General features: G+C 31.9%; 2 protein-coding genes and 1 non-coding gene across 4 annotated transcripts in view; 1 reads left to right on the top strand and 2 right to left on the bottom strand.

Moving 5' to 3' along the window:
* The window catches only part of LOC106061247 (DNA polymerase subunit gamma-1), a 17786-nt gene extending 9577 nt beyond the window's left edge, over positions 1 to 8209 (bottom strand). Inside the window, exons 1-9 of one of the 2 annotated variants that reach the window (XM_013219317.2) lie at positions 8099 to 8209; positions 5144 to 5733; positions 4832 to 5027; positions 4223 to 4381; positions 3488 to 3628; positions 3126 to 3205; positions 1955 to 2137; positions 637 to 784; positions 41 to 144 (exon numbers count right to left, since the gene is read on the bottom strand). In XM_013219317.2, the coding sequence (XP_013074771.2) occupies positions 41 to 144; positions 637 to 784; positions 1955 to 2137; positions 3126 to 3205; positions 3488 to 3628; positions 4223 to 4381; positions 4832 to 5027; positions 5144 to 5700 (1568 nt within the window). In that variant the 5' untranslated portion in view covers positions 5701 to 5733; positions 8099 to 8209. Of the gene's footprint in view, positions 1 to 40; positions 145 to 636; positions 785 to 1954; positions 2138 to 3125; positions 3206 to 3487; positions 3629 to 4222; positions 4382 to 4831; positions 5028 to 5143; positions 5734 to 7932; positions 8074 to 8098 lie in introns of those variants that run through there. The other variant, XM_056022632.1, reaches the window with a different exon arrangement.
* On the top strand, positions 8131 to 12240 carry LOC106061248 (39S ribosomal protein L35, mitochondrial-like). The gene is made up of 3 exons (XM_013219318.2): positions 8131 to 8268; positions 11259 to 11400; positions 11861 to 12240. Exons 1-3 carry the CDS (start codon positions 8238 to 8240, stop codon positions 12210 to 12212), a joined length of 525 nt encoding a protein of 174 aa, XP_013074772.2. The 5' UTR covers positions 8131 to 8237; the 3' UTR covers positions 12213 to 12240.
* Positions 12241 to 16285: 4045 nt separating this feature from the next.
* On the bottom strand, positions 16286 to 16357 carry Trnam-cau (transfer RNA methionine (anticodon CAU)). The gene has a single exon. It is a non-coding gene; the product is annotated as a tRNA-Met (tRNA).
* Positions 16358 to 16415: the final 58 nt, after the last annotated feature.

Genomic DNA, 16415 nt, shown 5'->3' on the forward strand with positions numbered 1-16415 from the left:
AACAATAGTTAAAGATTAAAAATAATGACTGAATACATACACTGGATAGCCAGGCATAAATGCTGGATTCTTAGGTATTCTTGCAGCTGTGGCATAAACTGATTTGATAACTTTCTTGTATTCTTCAGTGACAGCATTTCCATTCTAAAACAATCAGTAGAAATTTTAATTCTGAATATTTATTTTCATCTATTTAAATGTTTTATAAGCATTGACAATATCTACCTTCTCTGGATCTTCGATTACAATGTATCAAATTATTTACTAAAAAATACATATAGTTCGCAGAGTTAAAATACAAGATATAAAAAAAAATCAATGCTGCATATTTATTAAATTATTTTGTTTAGACTTTGAGTAAAAGACAAAATATTTCTTTCATTATTAATTTCAATCTTGTAAGGGAAGAAATATCTACAAATAAATGAAATGGTGCTAAAACTCTTGTAAGGCCCCGACTTGCTACTACACATTCAGACTTGATCTTTTTGTCTCCAAACCCATAACAGCTTATCGATATTTTTTTTATATGAATTTTATCATTGCTGTAATGGAAACGACATATTTATAATAAATTTTTCTTCTCACAGACTTTACCCCTCCTACCCCAAGATACAAAATCAGTTATCCACTTGCCTCTGCATATTCCAGAAGGTCAGGATAATTATCAGCCTCGTTGGTCAAGAATGGATCTTTGACATGATGAGAATTGGTGCATGTTTTGTTCAATCTATAGGGTGATGTTGACCAGTCTAGGTCCCAAAGCCATGGATCATTTTTGTACCTGAAAATTATATTAACATTTAGGTAGAGTTTCATTTCAATAATGTGAAACCATAAGAATTAAGCACTAACACATGAAATAAAACTAAAATACTTTATTTAAATTGAGTCATTCAAAATTTGACAGAAACCACTATTGAATCTTGTTTTAAAAAATGTATTTAAATTACTTATTTATACAAAATTAAAGATGTTAAAGATAAGATAATTACACCCTATGTGTATCCCTGTGTTAATCTAGTTTAGCATGTTAATTAGAAAATCTAAACTTAGCAAAGTCATTAGTTTCCCTGGCTGATTTAGGCAACTCATTCCATGCTCTAACGGCACTAAGGAAGAAGGAGCATTTGTATGACTTTGTCAGAGCATATGGAATAAGAGATGAGGAGTCTCCAATAGAGGACACATACAGTGTGAATTCTTATGCTATCAATAGAAAAATAAATGTTTTAGCTAGTACAACAAAAAACGCATAAGTTATTATATATATTTATATTATATTATTATATTTATTATTTTTAATGACATTATTTTGGCAAATAATAAAACTTTATAAATAAAGGAAAAAAAAAAAAAAAATTACTATTTTCATTTCTAAGGAATCCAATCCCCTTTTTGCTAAACTTTATCCATACAATTTAAACTATACAAGTATTGCTTTAAAAATTATGTGATTGTATGATAAATGATTTGCATATATTTATTTTAAAGACAAAAAGGAATACAAATATTAGTAGTTGGACTATATTATTATTACAGAGTATGGTGAAATAGGATTATCAATAGTGCCTTTAGTTTTTGAGATCTAAACAAAACACGACACAAAAAATTTTTAAATTTTCCTTTAAAGGGGCATCTAATAGTGAAAATTTACAAATGAGTTTTAATCTTTCTTCTTCCTTTTGTATCTAGAATGTTTAAATGCTACAAAGTGAAAGAAGTAAAACTTGCTTCTAGACTGTAAAAAAACTATATTTTTTGTGTTTGGAAAATTCCTGAGCTGTTTTTAGCTCTTTGAGTAAGAATTAGCAAATTCTCAAGTTACAGTACTAACCATGCTTGAAGAAAACTTCCTTTGCCATAAGTATTGCCTCCTGAGCTTGCCAAGTTGGCTTGTGATAAAAAGTTACATAACAACAAAAGTATACAGTACTTAATAAATTAGTCTTACTCATCATTGTGAATCAAGCTACAAGCCTCATCAGCCTGTGCCATGAGAAGTTTCTTAAGTTCTTTTTCCATTTCATCAAAAGTAGTATCAGATTGCTGAAGATATCTTTGCCAGGAATCATTAATTGGCAGATATGCTGAGCCCATTTCTAGCATTCCAGCCAGAGTTACTGGGTGGGGAAATCTGAAAAAAAAAAGATGGTTTAAACAATGCAACAAATAGTGACTTAAATGTCTGCCTAATTATGCCAAGGGTACTCCATTCCTAGCCTCATGGAAATGTTTTTTATTGATGGAACAGAAAAAAGGAACACAGCCTCCAGTGCACTTCCACAGTACTTTCTAGGAAAATCTACTCACACATGAAGAGGATAAAAAGATTGCTAGCCCTGTCCCATCTGCCACACTCTCAATGCCATTTTGGCAGCCTTTTAAAGATTAGTGGCAGTACACCGTAGGAGCACAGAGGAATGCCTAATGAGGCTTGGCTTCACTTGCCAGGAAAAACAAACATGACTCAAGGAGTTATGACCCTGCAATAAGTGGAATGTGATAAAACAATCATCTAGTAGATGGGAAACAGTGGGGTGGCTGAAGAGCCAATATCTTATTCTTTCCCTTTAGGTCGAGAATCATTGTAGTCCTTAAGAACAACAAAGCACCAGGGCTAGACAAGGTGTCAGCAGAAATGCCTAAACACGGGGACAGTGCCTTGTTGACAGAATGACTGATCTCTTAAATCTCTATTGGCAAACTTCTTAAGTCCCTGAAGAAAAAGGAGTGATTGTAAAGCTTCCTAAAAACTTGGCAGATTGTAACAACTGGAAGTTTTCACCATTTTTCTGTTGAGATGACTGCAACAGTCTGTAGACGAGAGACTCAGAGAAGAACAAGCAGGTTTCCGAAGAGGCAGATCATAGGCAGAGCAGATCTTCATTCTTCGAAATATCATAGAACAAAGTCTCGAATACCAACAACAGCTAATGATCAGTTTCACAGACCTAAAAAAAAAGAGCTTGATAGTGTCCATCTAAAATCACTATATGGCATTCCATATAGGCTTAGATTGTGACTTTTTTGGACACTTTACAACAAAGGTTAATTATGATTATAGAAACTACTAAATGAGATGTTTTCAAAATATAAAAGCATTTATTATATTTAATACTAACCTTTCTAAAAACTCGGGCCAAAGTTTGACAAACACTTCAAATGTAGCTTTAACATCAAGAGCACAGTAATTCATCAAATCCTGAATTATTTTTCAAGAAAAAAATATTTAAAAGCTAAATTGCTGTAGAAAAACAAAAGGTTTTGTATATAAAGAAATGTTTCTTTCTTTTGTAAATTTATAAAATATGAAAGATTAAAGAATTTATTTACAAATGTATTAACAGCTAACATTAATTGTGGATAAGTTAAAACTGGCTTAGTTTTAAGACTTCTATATTAGACCTTTAAGGAAAAATGAAGTCAATTCTTATGTAGACCATAATTGAAGAAATATTAAGTACAAGAATGAGTTGTAGCTTGCCTGAAAGTGTTCCCTGACATCAGACATAGTCCCAGAGACAAAAACATCTCTCATAGTTTTCTGGAGTGCATCCCCTCCACAATGTAACTGGTGAACATCTCTTAAATTATTCATACTACTTACTTTCTTCCATTCTTGGCTCTAAAAATAACAAACATAGCATAGATAGTTTGTATCAGCTATCAGCTAATTAGAGAAATAAAGTATATTTATTTATATTTAATACAACATAATTTCCTCAAAATAAAACTGACACAATCCAACAGATTTTAAATATTTCTATAAATTATTGGTGAATGTTTAAGAATGACAAAATAAAAACAAGGTTTGTCTTATGATATCCTAACCATTTCATATGTGTTGTGCAAGGGTATTTTTTTTTTCAAATATATGGAATGATTGGGAGAGTCAACTAATTGTGAATGGTGTAGTTAAACCAAAATATTTAGTTTATGTGAATTATTTTAAGAATGTGGTGACTTCTTATTCTTCACATCCTAAACTATATTTTCTTTACTAATGTCTATTACATTTTAGCTTAAGAAGCTGCTAGATATATACATATCTATTTCAATTTTGTATTTAAACAAAAATCTAAAAAACTGACAAAAACTTACAAACAATAAAACCTCAGATAAATTTTAAAAGTTTTAAATGTTAACAGAGTAAATCTTCATTTAACTGAAAAATTGTTTGAGCTTTCAACACTTCAATTCTATTTAAACATTGACTTACTGCCATTGTATTGAACTGCTTTTGCCTTGTTTCATGTTCAACAATTTCTTTCCTTGTACTATCTTTACCCCCAGTTTTATGAAGGAGCCTTTGAAAACTAGTCTGTCCACAGATGGCTATATGTAAGGACATTGTGTCTAGAAATCTCATCTTTGTTCCCTAGTACAAAGTACAGATTTGTAAAACATGATAACATGAAATTATGTTAAAAGCATTATCTCAAAAGGAAATAATCATGTCAACACAATCAAATTGTGGGAAGTAATATCTTGGTTTGTCTCATGAAACCTTTTCTAACCAATCAGAACAGAATTAGATATATGTAAAAAAAAGTCCTTTTTTCATTTAAGAAACATTAATCTTTAGACCGCAGGATCTGAAAGGGGAACTTCACTTTTTTCCCCCTAATCTTTGGTTATTTTTGTTTCTTCAAAATGTCTCATTAAATAAATTTTCTTTATTATCTTTATTAAAATTCTTAATCATACTACTTATGAGTTTGAATTTCTAATTAAGATTTCATATTTCTATTACTCAACTTCCTGTCCCTTTTTTCTAACCTAAAATTGTGCAGTTATAATAAAAACATTTTAAATTTAATGCAGTTACCTCTGTGAAATACTGTTCCTTAACAAAAGATCTATCAAAACCAACATTATGCCCTATTACAAGTCCTGGCAACCATTTTCCATCTGGAGGTAACATTGAATCTGGATTAGTCTCTAGAGGAATTAGATCTTTCAGCTGAGGTCTTTTAGACCACCTAAATTTATCCTCAAGTAAATAGTCACTAACCCAAGAATACCTGTATGTAAAAAAAAAGTTTTTAATATTTAACTAAATACTGTTAAACAAAAACAGATATAAGTTGAATGTCTTAAATCAAAATAGTAAATTAAAAGCAAAAAACAATTGATTTACCAATGTGATTTTGATACTGCTGTTGCCATGGTAGGGTAATCACCTTCTGACATCAAGCATTCAATGTCAAAGACAAGACCCTTAGCATCAGGAAAAGCCACAGATTCGTAGGATCCATCAGCATAATATTTTGTCCAGCCTTTAGACCATTGCCATGTTGATGGTGGCGGAGGCAAGTTAGACAAGGCTATATCATCAATAAATGATCTGTAGTCTTTTAATTGATCATTAGCAATGTTAATGAAATGTTGATTTATATCATCACCACATATGGGTGGAAGCTTGATATTGACTTCTGATAATGGGCTTGAAGAAGTCTTGCTAGAAAGACCATGCTTCTTGAGGTGCGACTCCACCAGTTTTAAAGACTTGGGACAAAACTGTATTGGAGATGCTTGCTTGAAAATGTGCTCGTGAAGAGATTTGGTTAACATCTGTATATTTAAAGAGTTGTATCTTGCTTGAGATGAGGATGCTCTTATCAACTGTGTGCGAAACCAAAACTGCTGACTCCACGTAAGTTTGTTCAGATATTTCTTTATTACTATATTTGCCATAGTTTTTTCAAGGATTACTAGCTTAAACAAAAACTGAAAGAAAAAAAAGTTGATTAACACAAGAATTGAATAGATTTGTAAAACATTATAATGTAAGTTTTGTATTGCTTACAGGTGACTGTTCTCAAGCACATATTATAAGGATTCCAATTATGTAGACTAATGTGATTTTGGGTGGAGGGAGGCAGGCCTTACTATCCTGGGTGCCTCTTATTACAGATTCTTGTCTAAACCAAGATTACATAACAAGATATTGATCAATTTTATTTTCTAGATCTAGATATCTAGGTTATTTAGATCTAGAATAATCAATAGTCAAAATCTAGATCTAAAGATTAGTAGATATTTATTGACAGTGTCTGCAATAGTTAATACAGTGATTAGTCTTTGGTACAAATTGTGGACCAGTTGAAATTGTTGAAGTCTTCTTCTTATCTTATATAATACAGACGTTACTTCAAAAAAAGAACATGATTAGGTCCTATGCGTCATGCATCTAGTCATGCATGTTAACCAATGACCTAAATTCTGCTAAGTAACTGGTTTTCTTGGCTTGCTCAACCAACCCACTCCATGCTCTAATAGCCCTAGGGAAAGAAGCATTTATACAAATTTGTCCTAGCGTATGGAACGAGGAATGTGCCTTTTTCAAAATCTTAGTGTCTTTCTGAGTATTTTATTAGATTTTGTTTTAGCATAATTTGAAGATTATGATTCAGTGTACCAGATTACACAATTACGGCTAATGCATAATGCCGTTTTTATTTATCGCCCGTAGGATTGGCGTTTTCCATATCGAATGACACCCCAAAATGACAATTTTTGTCTATATATTTCATGATATTTGTATGAGTTTTCAAAAGATTTTCAATAATTTCCGGAGATTTCCAGGACTTTTTTATATATTTTGCCATTTCAGGAGATTTCCAGGAGCTCCTGGTAAATCAGGCGGCTGCGAGAAATCTGTTATAAAATGGTTTAATACAGGTCCTATGAAAGTGTGGGGCCTACTGCGGTCGGATAGGTTTGCTGTGGCCTATGGCTGGCCCTGCAAAATAGTGGCGTATGCTACGCCGCAGGTCGACTAGTATTCTATGTTTGGCCTAGGCCTAAACAAGGTTAAATACCATTTTAGTTTTATGTTCTTATTTGATTTATAAATAGAAAACGATAATCATTCGATGGTTGGGTCCCTACCCAGTGAGGTCAAAAAGTTGGCAGCTGTCTATCAGTACGCTGATAGGGGACCCAACCGTCGAATGATTACCGAAATGTCTCTAGAGATGTCTATGTCAATGCAGTGTCAAAGGTACTTATTAAAATAATTAAATTATATTAATTTAATTAAATTGATATCATTTAATTTGAATCATATTATAAATTTATTATGTCATGAATGTAATTATGATTTATTAATAATCTTCATGGGTATATTTTTTATTATTTAATTTTTTTTATATTTATAAATAAATTATTAATGATCATTATGATGCCATTGTCCATTGTCATTGATCATTCATTCAATTGTCATTGATGACTTATACACATACATATTCTTATCTTATCTTATCTTATATAATACAGACATTACTTCAAAAAAGAAGATGATTACGTCCTACGCGTCATGCATTTAGTCATGCATATTAACCAATGACTTAAATTCTGCCAAGTCACTGGTTTTCCTGGCTAGCTCAGGCAACCCATTCCATGCTCTAATAGCACTAGGGAAGAAGGAGTATTTGTACAAATTTGTCCTAGCATATGGGACGAGGAATGTGCCTTTATCTTTGTGTCTTTCAGAGTATTTTATTAAATTTTGTTTTTGTATTTGAAGATTATGGTTCAGTGTTTTATGTATGATTGCTACTTTACTTTTGAGCCTTCTGTCCTGAAGGCTTTCTAAATTTAGTGATTTTACTAAAGGTGTTACTCTAGTCAAATGTGAATATTCGTTTGTTATGAATCTCACTGCTCTATTTTGTGTCTGTTCCAGTTTCTTAATGTTTTCTTGAGTTGAGGGGTCCCAAACGGAGGATGCATATTCTATTATTGGCCTAACCAAGGTTAAGTAACATTTTAGTTTTATGTTCTTCTATTCATTTCAGTATCATTGTAATTGTTAGTGCATGAGTCAGTATGACATAAATTAAAACTATGATTAAAAGTATGATTATTTCAATTAAATTAATTAAAAATTAAATATCATAATTAATAAATTATATTTAGATCTACCAATAGTCCAATAGATTCTTAAGTTATAATAATAATATTAAATAATAATAATAAATATCCAATATCATTTATGAGAATAATCTGGACTCGAGATTATTCGGTAAAACTTCCCAAGATCCAGATTAGTCTAGATCTAGACCTAGATAAATTTAGATTACACGCTCACTTTTCACTGAAAAAGTTAAAGTAACTCAAGTTACTGATCTACCAATGCAAAACAATAAAACATGCTTTTTACTTTCTTCGTTGATTAAGTTGTGTAAGGAATAATAAGAGTACTCTCCCTTTCTAATGTATACAACAATATGGCTGCGTCCTTAAGGAATTTAATGTCAAGTAAGAAAACAAAGTTACAAACCTTTTCTAAATCTAGATCTAGATCTTATCAATTATCATCTATTAAATAATCTAGAGGACTAGATAAGACTGATTTGACTATTTAACTGGCTGATTCAGGCAACCCAATCCATGTTCTGTAATGCCAGTAGAGTAGAGTAGAAGTAGAGAGAGAGTAGACTCAGACTGTCACTAACCGTTGACTAACGTAGGACTTAGACTCACTTAGCCTTAGCACTAGACTAGAGTAAACTCAAGACTCAGTAGTAATGCAGATTTGAAATACTAATACTTTGCATTAGCATTCTCAGCCCCAGGAGACAAAGACATATATATTTATATATTATATTACTTAATTTGAACCAAGACCAAGTAGACAACATAGAAGATATAGATCTAGATCTAGATCTAGTTATCTTTCTAGTAGGACAAGAAAATGGAATCCAAAAACTATTAGCCAACACCAAACCAAATATAATGAAGCTTCTGGACCTGATGGTATTCCAGCTAGATTACTCAAAGAACTTAACTAAGCAATTATCTAGCCCCAGTGTTCAAAATACTCTTTCAGGCATTGCTTAACCAGGGCAGAGTACCAAAAAAGGACTGGAAAGAAGCTAATGTCACCCCCATATTTAAAAAAGGAGAAAAATCTGACCCAGGAAACTACAGACCAGTATCACTTACCAGCATCACATGTAAAATCCTAGAACACATAATATGTAGCAACATCATAAACCACTTAGACAAACATAATCATTCATAATGTCCTCACCCCATACTAACATGGCTTTAGGAAATATACATCATGTGAAACACAACTAATAGGACTAATTGATGATTTTTCAAAAGGTTTAGATAATAGTGAACAAATATATGCTATCTTACTAGATTTTTCCAAGGCTTTTGACAAAGTTCACCACTATAGTTTGCTTAAAAAAATTAGAATATTTCATCATTAATGGTCCATTGCATCAGTGAATTAAAGATTTTCTGATAAAGAGAGAACAAACTGTAATAATAAATGGCTCTAAATCAAAACCGATAACAGTAAACTCAGGTGTACCTCAAGGAACAGTCTTAGGTCCACTACTATTTTTAATTTACATATAAAAATGATTTACCAAATTGCATTACTTCAGGAACAAAAGTCAGATTATTTGCAGACGATTGCATAATATATCATAGAACAATAAAAACAACACAAGACACAGATATTTTACAAAGAGAATTAGATGAATTACAGAAATGGAAATCAAATTGGAGCATGTCTTTCCACCCAGAAAAATGTCACTTGTTAAGAGTAACAAAAAAAACTAAAACAAATTAATTCCACTTATCTTATTCATGGTAAACCAGTAACACAGACTAAAAACACAAAATACCTAGGTGTTATAATAAGTGAAAAACTGTCATGGAATCCACATATTGATGAAACTATAAAAAAATCAAACAAAGCATTAGGATTTATTAAAAGAAATTTCTATAAATCAAATAAGAACATAAAACTAAAATGTTATTTAACCTTGGTTAGGCCAATAATAGAATATGCATCCTCCGTTTGGGACCCCTCAACTCAAGAAAACATTAAGAAACTAGAACACACACAAAATAGAGCAGTGAGATTCATAACAAACTAATATTCACATTTGACTAGAGTAACACCTTTAGTAAAATGACTAAATTTAGAAAGCCTTCAGGACAGAAGACTCAAAAGTAAAGTAGCAATTATACATAAAACACTGAACCATAATCTTCAAATACAAAAACAAAATTTAATAAAATACTCTGAAAGACACAAAGATAAAGGCACATTCCTCGTCCCATATGCTAGGACAAATTTGTACAAATACTCCTTCTTCGCTAGTGCTATTAGAGCATGGAATGGGTTGCCTGAGCTAGTCAGGAAAACCAGTGACTTGGCAGAATTTAAGAATATGCATGACGGGTAGGACGTAATCATCTTCTTTTTTGAAGTAATGTCTGTATTATATAAGATAAGATTTAGATAATGTTCATTGAATTCATTGATCACTGTGTTAGTAGTGTGACTGTCTCATGTCTGCTGAGACGGCTGAGTCAGTGAGTTTAGTGAGTGTCTCAACTGTGACTACTGTCTGTTACTTACTCAACTTACTGTCTTAGTGACTAAGTAAAAGTATTTCAATAACTAAGTACTAAAGTAGTTGAATGAGTAGTAGTTGAGTAGTCAGTAGACTCAAGGTCTCAAGACGTAGACTAAGTTAGTCAGTCAGTCAGTCTGTAGTGAGTATACTATACAGTGTTATACACTTATACAGTATAGAGTAGGCTGAGTGGGTCTACCCTTGCCTTAGACTTAGGCCTTTATTAGAGGCTATGACAATAGAAGTGTCTCTAGAACTAAGAATACTCTAGATACCGGCTAAGATATTTTATAATAATAATATATATATATATATATATATATATATATATATATATATATATATATATATATATATATATATATATATATATATATATATATATATATATATATATATATATATAGGCTATAAGGATAGATCCACAACTGCCTAAAAATAAAGTATACCCATAGCCACAGGCATAGGCCATAAACCAGGGCTGCCTAGCTATATGATAGATCAAGAATTCTAGATCTAGAGTCTAATGTTCATTATAAGACATCAGTTAGGCCAGGTTCACATCTAACTTCACATTCACTTTCACCTATCCTTTGGACTGCTGGGGCACCACTCAATATCTGTTAACCTTTTTTCTTCATTCTTCTGTGTCATTTGTCTTTGATAGAATTTCATTCTGATAATATTGAAACCTGCCTTTTTATCTGCCTGGGTGGACCACTTCGGGGGCTAATTTTCAGTTTGTGTTTCCACACAAACTGTCTTTGTAACCTTGTTTGTTATTAATCTAGGAACAAATCGCATAGCCACTTGGTATAACTGTTATATATAAAATATAATAACATATATGTCTCTTTATTTCAGGATTATGTTCTCAAGCTAAGTCTACATTATCATCTAGAAAACCTTTGTTTTCTTCACCACATGCGGAGTATTCAGTCTTCACTAATGGCAAATTACTTCTGAGTAAAAATGTTCTTACTTCTAATAATGTTGAACCCACTAGGTAAATTGAAATGAATATTTCATTAATTAAAATTTATTGATTCATTAACATTAAATGTTTTCAACTTAAAAAACATATATTTATATATGTATATATATATATTCTGGTATGCCTATCTGCATTATTACCTTTTGAAAATGGATACTCACAGTGCTTTTTTTATGACCATATGCACTGGTACGGTGTACCGGCACCTTTTTCAATTATTACTTTTCTTGTATTTTAACGTTTATTATTAATTTATTAGTAGTTAAAAGCAAGGCAATCCATCACTGAGCACTGGCACCTAAACAAAAAGAAGCAGCGTAATCATATTAAAACTTTTAAAATAATTTTAAAAAAATTTCTTATATTGTCTGTTAATTTGTGGATTCTAAATATATTGAAAAAAAAAATGTCTATATATTGTGTTTTTCCACTTGTTTAAGTTGTTAATGTATTAACCATTGAATATTCTCAGGCACTCTATTATCCCCCAAAATGCCTTTCATACAACTCCAGTTTCTTCAGTCACATATGAGTTGAAACAATGGAGAGAACACAGAGTCATTCATCGCTTTTATAGACTCCACTGGGGAGCTTGGATTCGCTGTTTTGGTGGCAGGCATAAGGCCCTTTACAAGAAAACAGATTGGAGGCGCTGGTTACTCAAACAGCATGTTTTCTGCACAAGAACTCAAAGTAGAAAACTGGATATTTTAGTTACAGCTAAATGGAAAAAACCAATGTATTTCGCTGATTCTCCCTATGAACCTTATCAAATGCGCACCAACTGCCCATCTTTTCCTAATCACAAGAAGTTTTATCCTTAAATAAAATGAAGCTGAAACTTTTTTAAAATGAGTTTTGTGTTTACTTTGATTGAAGTTAATTCATTTGATTAAAATACAATGCAAAGAAGCTACTATTTCAATCATGTCAAAATGTTTTCATATTTTGAGCTTCAGGAAAGATGGAATCTTTTATATTTTTAAACACTAAAAGCAAGTTTTTTTTTAAATTTGTGAATACTCCAGGGAAGCTATTTATTTTTTTTTAATCCATATAAATAGACATTTATTTATTTGCAACATTTTTTATTCCCAGCTTACTATTATAACAATAGACACACAAAAACAGTAATACAAACATTGACAATGCAAAAGTATAAACTTGATACATTAAATCAATTATAAAACAAGTTATTACTCTTAAACTATAATAAAGCATGAGAAAGTCAAGCTATAGTGTAAATAACTTAAATACTAGAAAAAAAGTTGAAGCTTTCATTTGATTGTAAAGTTAGATTTTATTTATTATTTAGACTATTTTTCAAGTTTAATACAGTGAGTGTTCTAATTATATTTACTTATATATGTTTTAGATTACTCAAGATTATTCGTATTTTTAATTGACTGTGGGGCTTCATAATTTCTAAAGATGAAAGGTTTCTGTCATTATATGCATAGCAGCATATGTTAATCTAGCTTTTTTTTTTTTAATTTAGTTTTGCACTTTTCTAAGGTATTGGTTTTGTTGGTATTTTGGCAAATTTTGGGTTCAGCTTAAGTTGAACATGGAAAAAAGTGTAGGCATGTGCATGTAGCACAAAAAGCTTAGGGTTGCTAGAGTGGAATTGCAGATTTATTCCATACTCAGTTCTTTTAAGAAATACAATATTGTTCTATATTATTTCTATTATACATTAAAGTAATTAAAGGTTAAGTAATGAATTTATCCATGACCCACACAACCAGCATAAATCTCAAGTGGTAACACCCACCACACATTTTCTTGAACCAGCATTGCTCGCAAGTGGTAATAGTTCAGTTAAGCTTATTGTGATGTTTCTATTAAATGTGACATAAGAAGTATGGATAAAATAGTGTAATAAAAGTGTTTTTTTTGGTGTTAAAGTTATGCTTTGCCATTAATAAGTTCATGCTTTATGTATTTTATTTCTTTTAATTAAAGAAGAGAGTGGTTTAATGTGATTTGACTGTACTAATCTTGTTTGGCATGAATATGCCCTGTGTTACTGAGAGTGACAGAAAATAAAGATCTCCTCACTCTAGCCCAAACAACTGGGACAAGTTGGACATAGTATAATCTTGCACATTCTAAATTTTTACTTCTGAATGAGATATAGGACAATGAGATGGTTTGAAAATGAAAATCAGAAACAATGTTTAATTTCACTATGTTCCACATGTATTGAACTAATTTTTGGGGGGAACTAATTAATTAACATTAATCCATAAGTATATAAAGTTCAGAAGTTCTGGTATTATAATTAAATCAGTGTTTCTCAAACTTTTTATACCCCCCCCCCGCAAAAAAACAACAAACAAACAACCCAATAACAACAAAAAACTAATATGTTGTGCCCTCCCCCTCTTAAAAAAAAATAAACGAGCTAAGAAATTTGACAATCCAGCAGTTTGAGTAAAAAAGGAAAGATGAAAAAAAAAAAAACTTAAAAAAAGCTCTTTTCTTATCTTATATAATAAAGACGTTACTTCAAAAAAGATGATGATTACGTCCTACACATCGTGTATTTAGTCATGCATATTGACCAATGACCTATTTTTTGCTAAGTCACTGGTTTTCCTGGCTTTCTCAGGCAACCCATTCCATGCTCTAATAGCGCTAGGGAAGAAGGAGCATTTGTATACATTTGTTCAATAAAAAAGGAGGCATCACTGGCCGATATTAAAGTGCAAGGAACATTCGAGGTAATAAATCTAGATCTAGCGCACGTAGGGGTAGGGCCTATTCTTAAAACGTCTTGAAGCTGGTCTGTTTTTCTCACACAACCGATTCAGTGGCGTAGCATCCATGGCGCGAAGGAGTTCAATGAACCCGGGCCCACACTCTGTGGAGTATGAACCATGGCGCAAAGGGATTTTATTGCGTTTGGGCCCATGACTCATTAACAGTTGGGAGCCACGTGAGCCCTTAGGGATGACACCAAACCGGAGTACATAATTGCACTTTCGTAAAGGCAACGAAAAAACAACCATAAAAGCCTTCTCAAAATATCCTATTCCTAAACCAAACTTTAACTTCAAAACGTTAAACCGTTATACCTTAGTCTGTACCAGCGGCCTAGACTGTTTTGATTTATAGACCTGCTTAATTTTTTCAGGTTTATATTTATGGTGGCTAGCCGTAATCAAGTGTTGGTGGTGACAATTTTTGCCATTTTTACAAAGCTTATGCCTTACATCAACTTACTCTATCTGTCTGGTAAATGTTTGTACACGTAATTTCTCCGACACCCAATTGCGGATCAAGCTCAAAGTTTGCACAATTATTTCTTTTACCTGACAACACAAGAATCAATAATAATAAAAAAAAAAGCAATTAGTAAATTAGCTTGGTGTAATTAATTAATTATTTTGTTTGTTATCTCAAACAAGGGAAATTTTTTCCTGATTGAGACGAATACAAAATTTCGACACCGTTTTAAATTATTCAACTTTCGCAAAGCTCAATCTGTTACTTTCTTTTGTTTTTCTGCATTGAAAAAAAAAGTTTGTTTTTTTTTTGTATTCTATAGGTAGTACAACTTAAATTGAAACTTCTGTTATACTGTTATTATTGTTATAGAATATCTTGAATCCAATAAAGGGAGCATAGTTTATAGAACACTCAAAAAATTGTACCCTACAAGGGGGTCATTAAGGAATAGACTGCATTGAAACACAGATATTTCGATGTACCAAAGATGCTTATACAAAATACTTTCTGTTCCTCAAAGGAAAAAGAACGCCTTGAAGCTGCAGCACTTAGGGGAAAATTAGAAACTTTCGATACCATTGTTCTGTACAGAATAGTGAGCGCAGTCAACGTTGTTTAACAACTTTTGCAACGTGAGCATCTACGCAAAGCTGTGAATGAACTGGAGAAGCTCTAGGCTGAAGTAGGCTTCAACATTGGAGAAATGACTTTGAGAGCTTGAACACGAGGCTGCTGTGGTAGATTATTTGGGTGTTAATCCAGTTTTTTTTTTGTTTCACATGATTGACGAAAGTTCAAATCAAATTTGATGAGACTACAATTTTAACTGACTGCTGTAAACTTGTCAAGAGAAAATTTAAGATGCAGAGAATCCTTTCAAAATCAACTTATTTTACCGAACTATCGATGTCATTGTTTCTTGATTACTTGACAGATCACATGGGCATAAAATTTCCAATATTTTAAAGACATAGCCTACATTTAAGTCGTTTCCTTTTAAGTGCAAACGATGATACCTACATGCCTCTTGTCTCATTCCGACACAGATGATATTGCCATAGAATATTATTCATAGATGCAATCCTAGAAAGATGCCTTTTATAAACACATATAAAGTCGGATCAAAATGATTTAAGAATTTATATGACACAGAACATGTTAGCTTCTTTTTGTGTGTGTTATTGTTTTTTCATTGAGCGAAAAACTGACGGGGTTACATTATGTAAATGTGTATAATAGGAAAAATTACGCATAAAAAACATTTGTTTGTTTATTTGAAAATCTTCAAGTCGTTTAATATTGTTCAGAAGTTGTAAAACATTACAATTTAAGACACGATTACTTGATGGAGGCCTAACTAAATAAACTTAATGAAAAGGTACAATACTTGCACTGGAATGTCGTTTTCTAAATACATTCAAATTACTCGAGTTTGTTGTCACACATTAAATTAGTCTTATTGAGGGGGAGGGGGGCCAACCTAGATATTCCTGAACCCGAGCCCACGGCTACCATGCTACGCTACTGATTTACCGATGTCATTTCTTAGGAAATTTATAGTTAACTGATTTTTGTAAAGGATGAAAAGTCAGCTTAGAATGTATACCGTATCTAGTTCAAATGCATTTCGAAATTTAAGAAATTAAACGAAAAAAAAAAAAATTAGCAGAGCGTGGTTTCGATCCACGGACCTCTGGGTTATGGGCCCAGCACGCTTCCGCTGCGCCACTCTGCTGTTATAAATTATCGTATTACAATTATATATATTTTGTTAATCCGGAAAAAAACAACAA

Source organism: Biomphalaria glabrata, chromosome 1, assembly GCF_947242115.1.
Source record: "Biomphalaria glabrata chromosome 1, xgBioGlab47.1, whole genome shotgun sequence".
NCBI classification, from domain to species: Eukaryota; Metazoa; Mollusca; class Gastropoda; family Planorbidae; genus Biomphalaria; species Biomphalaria glabrata.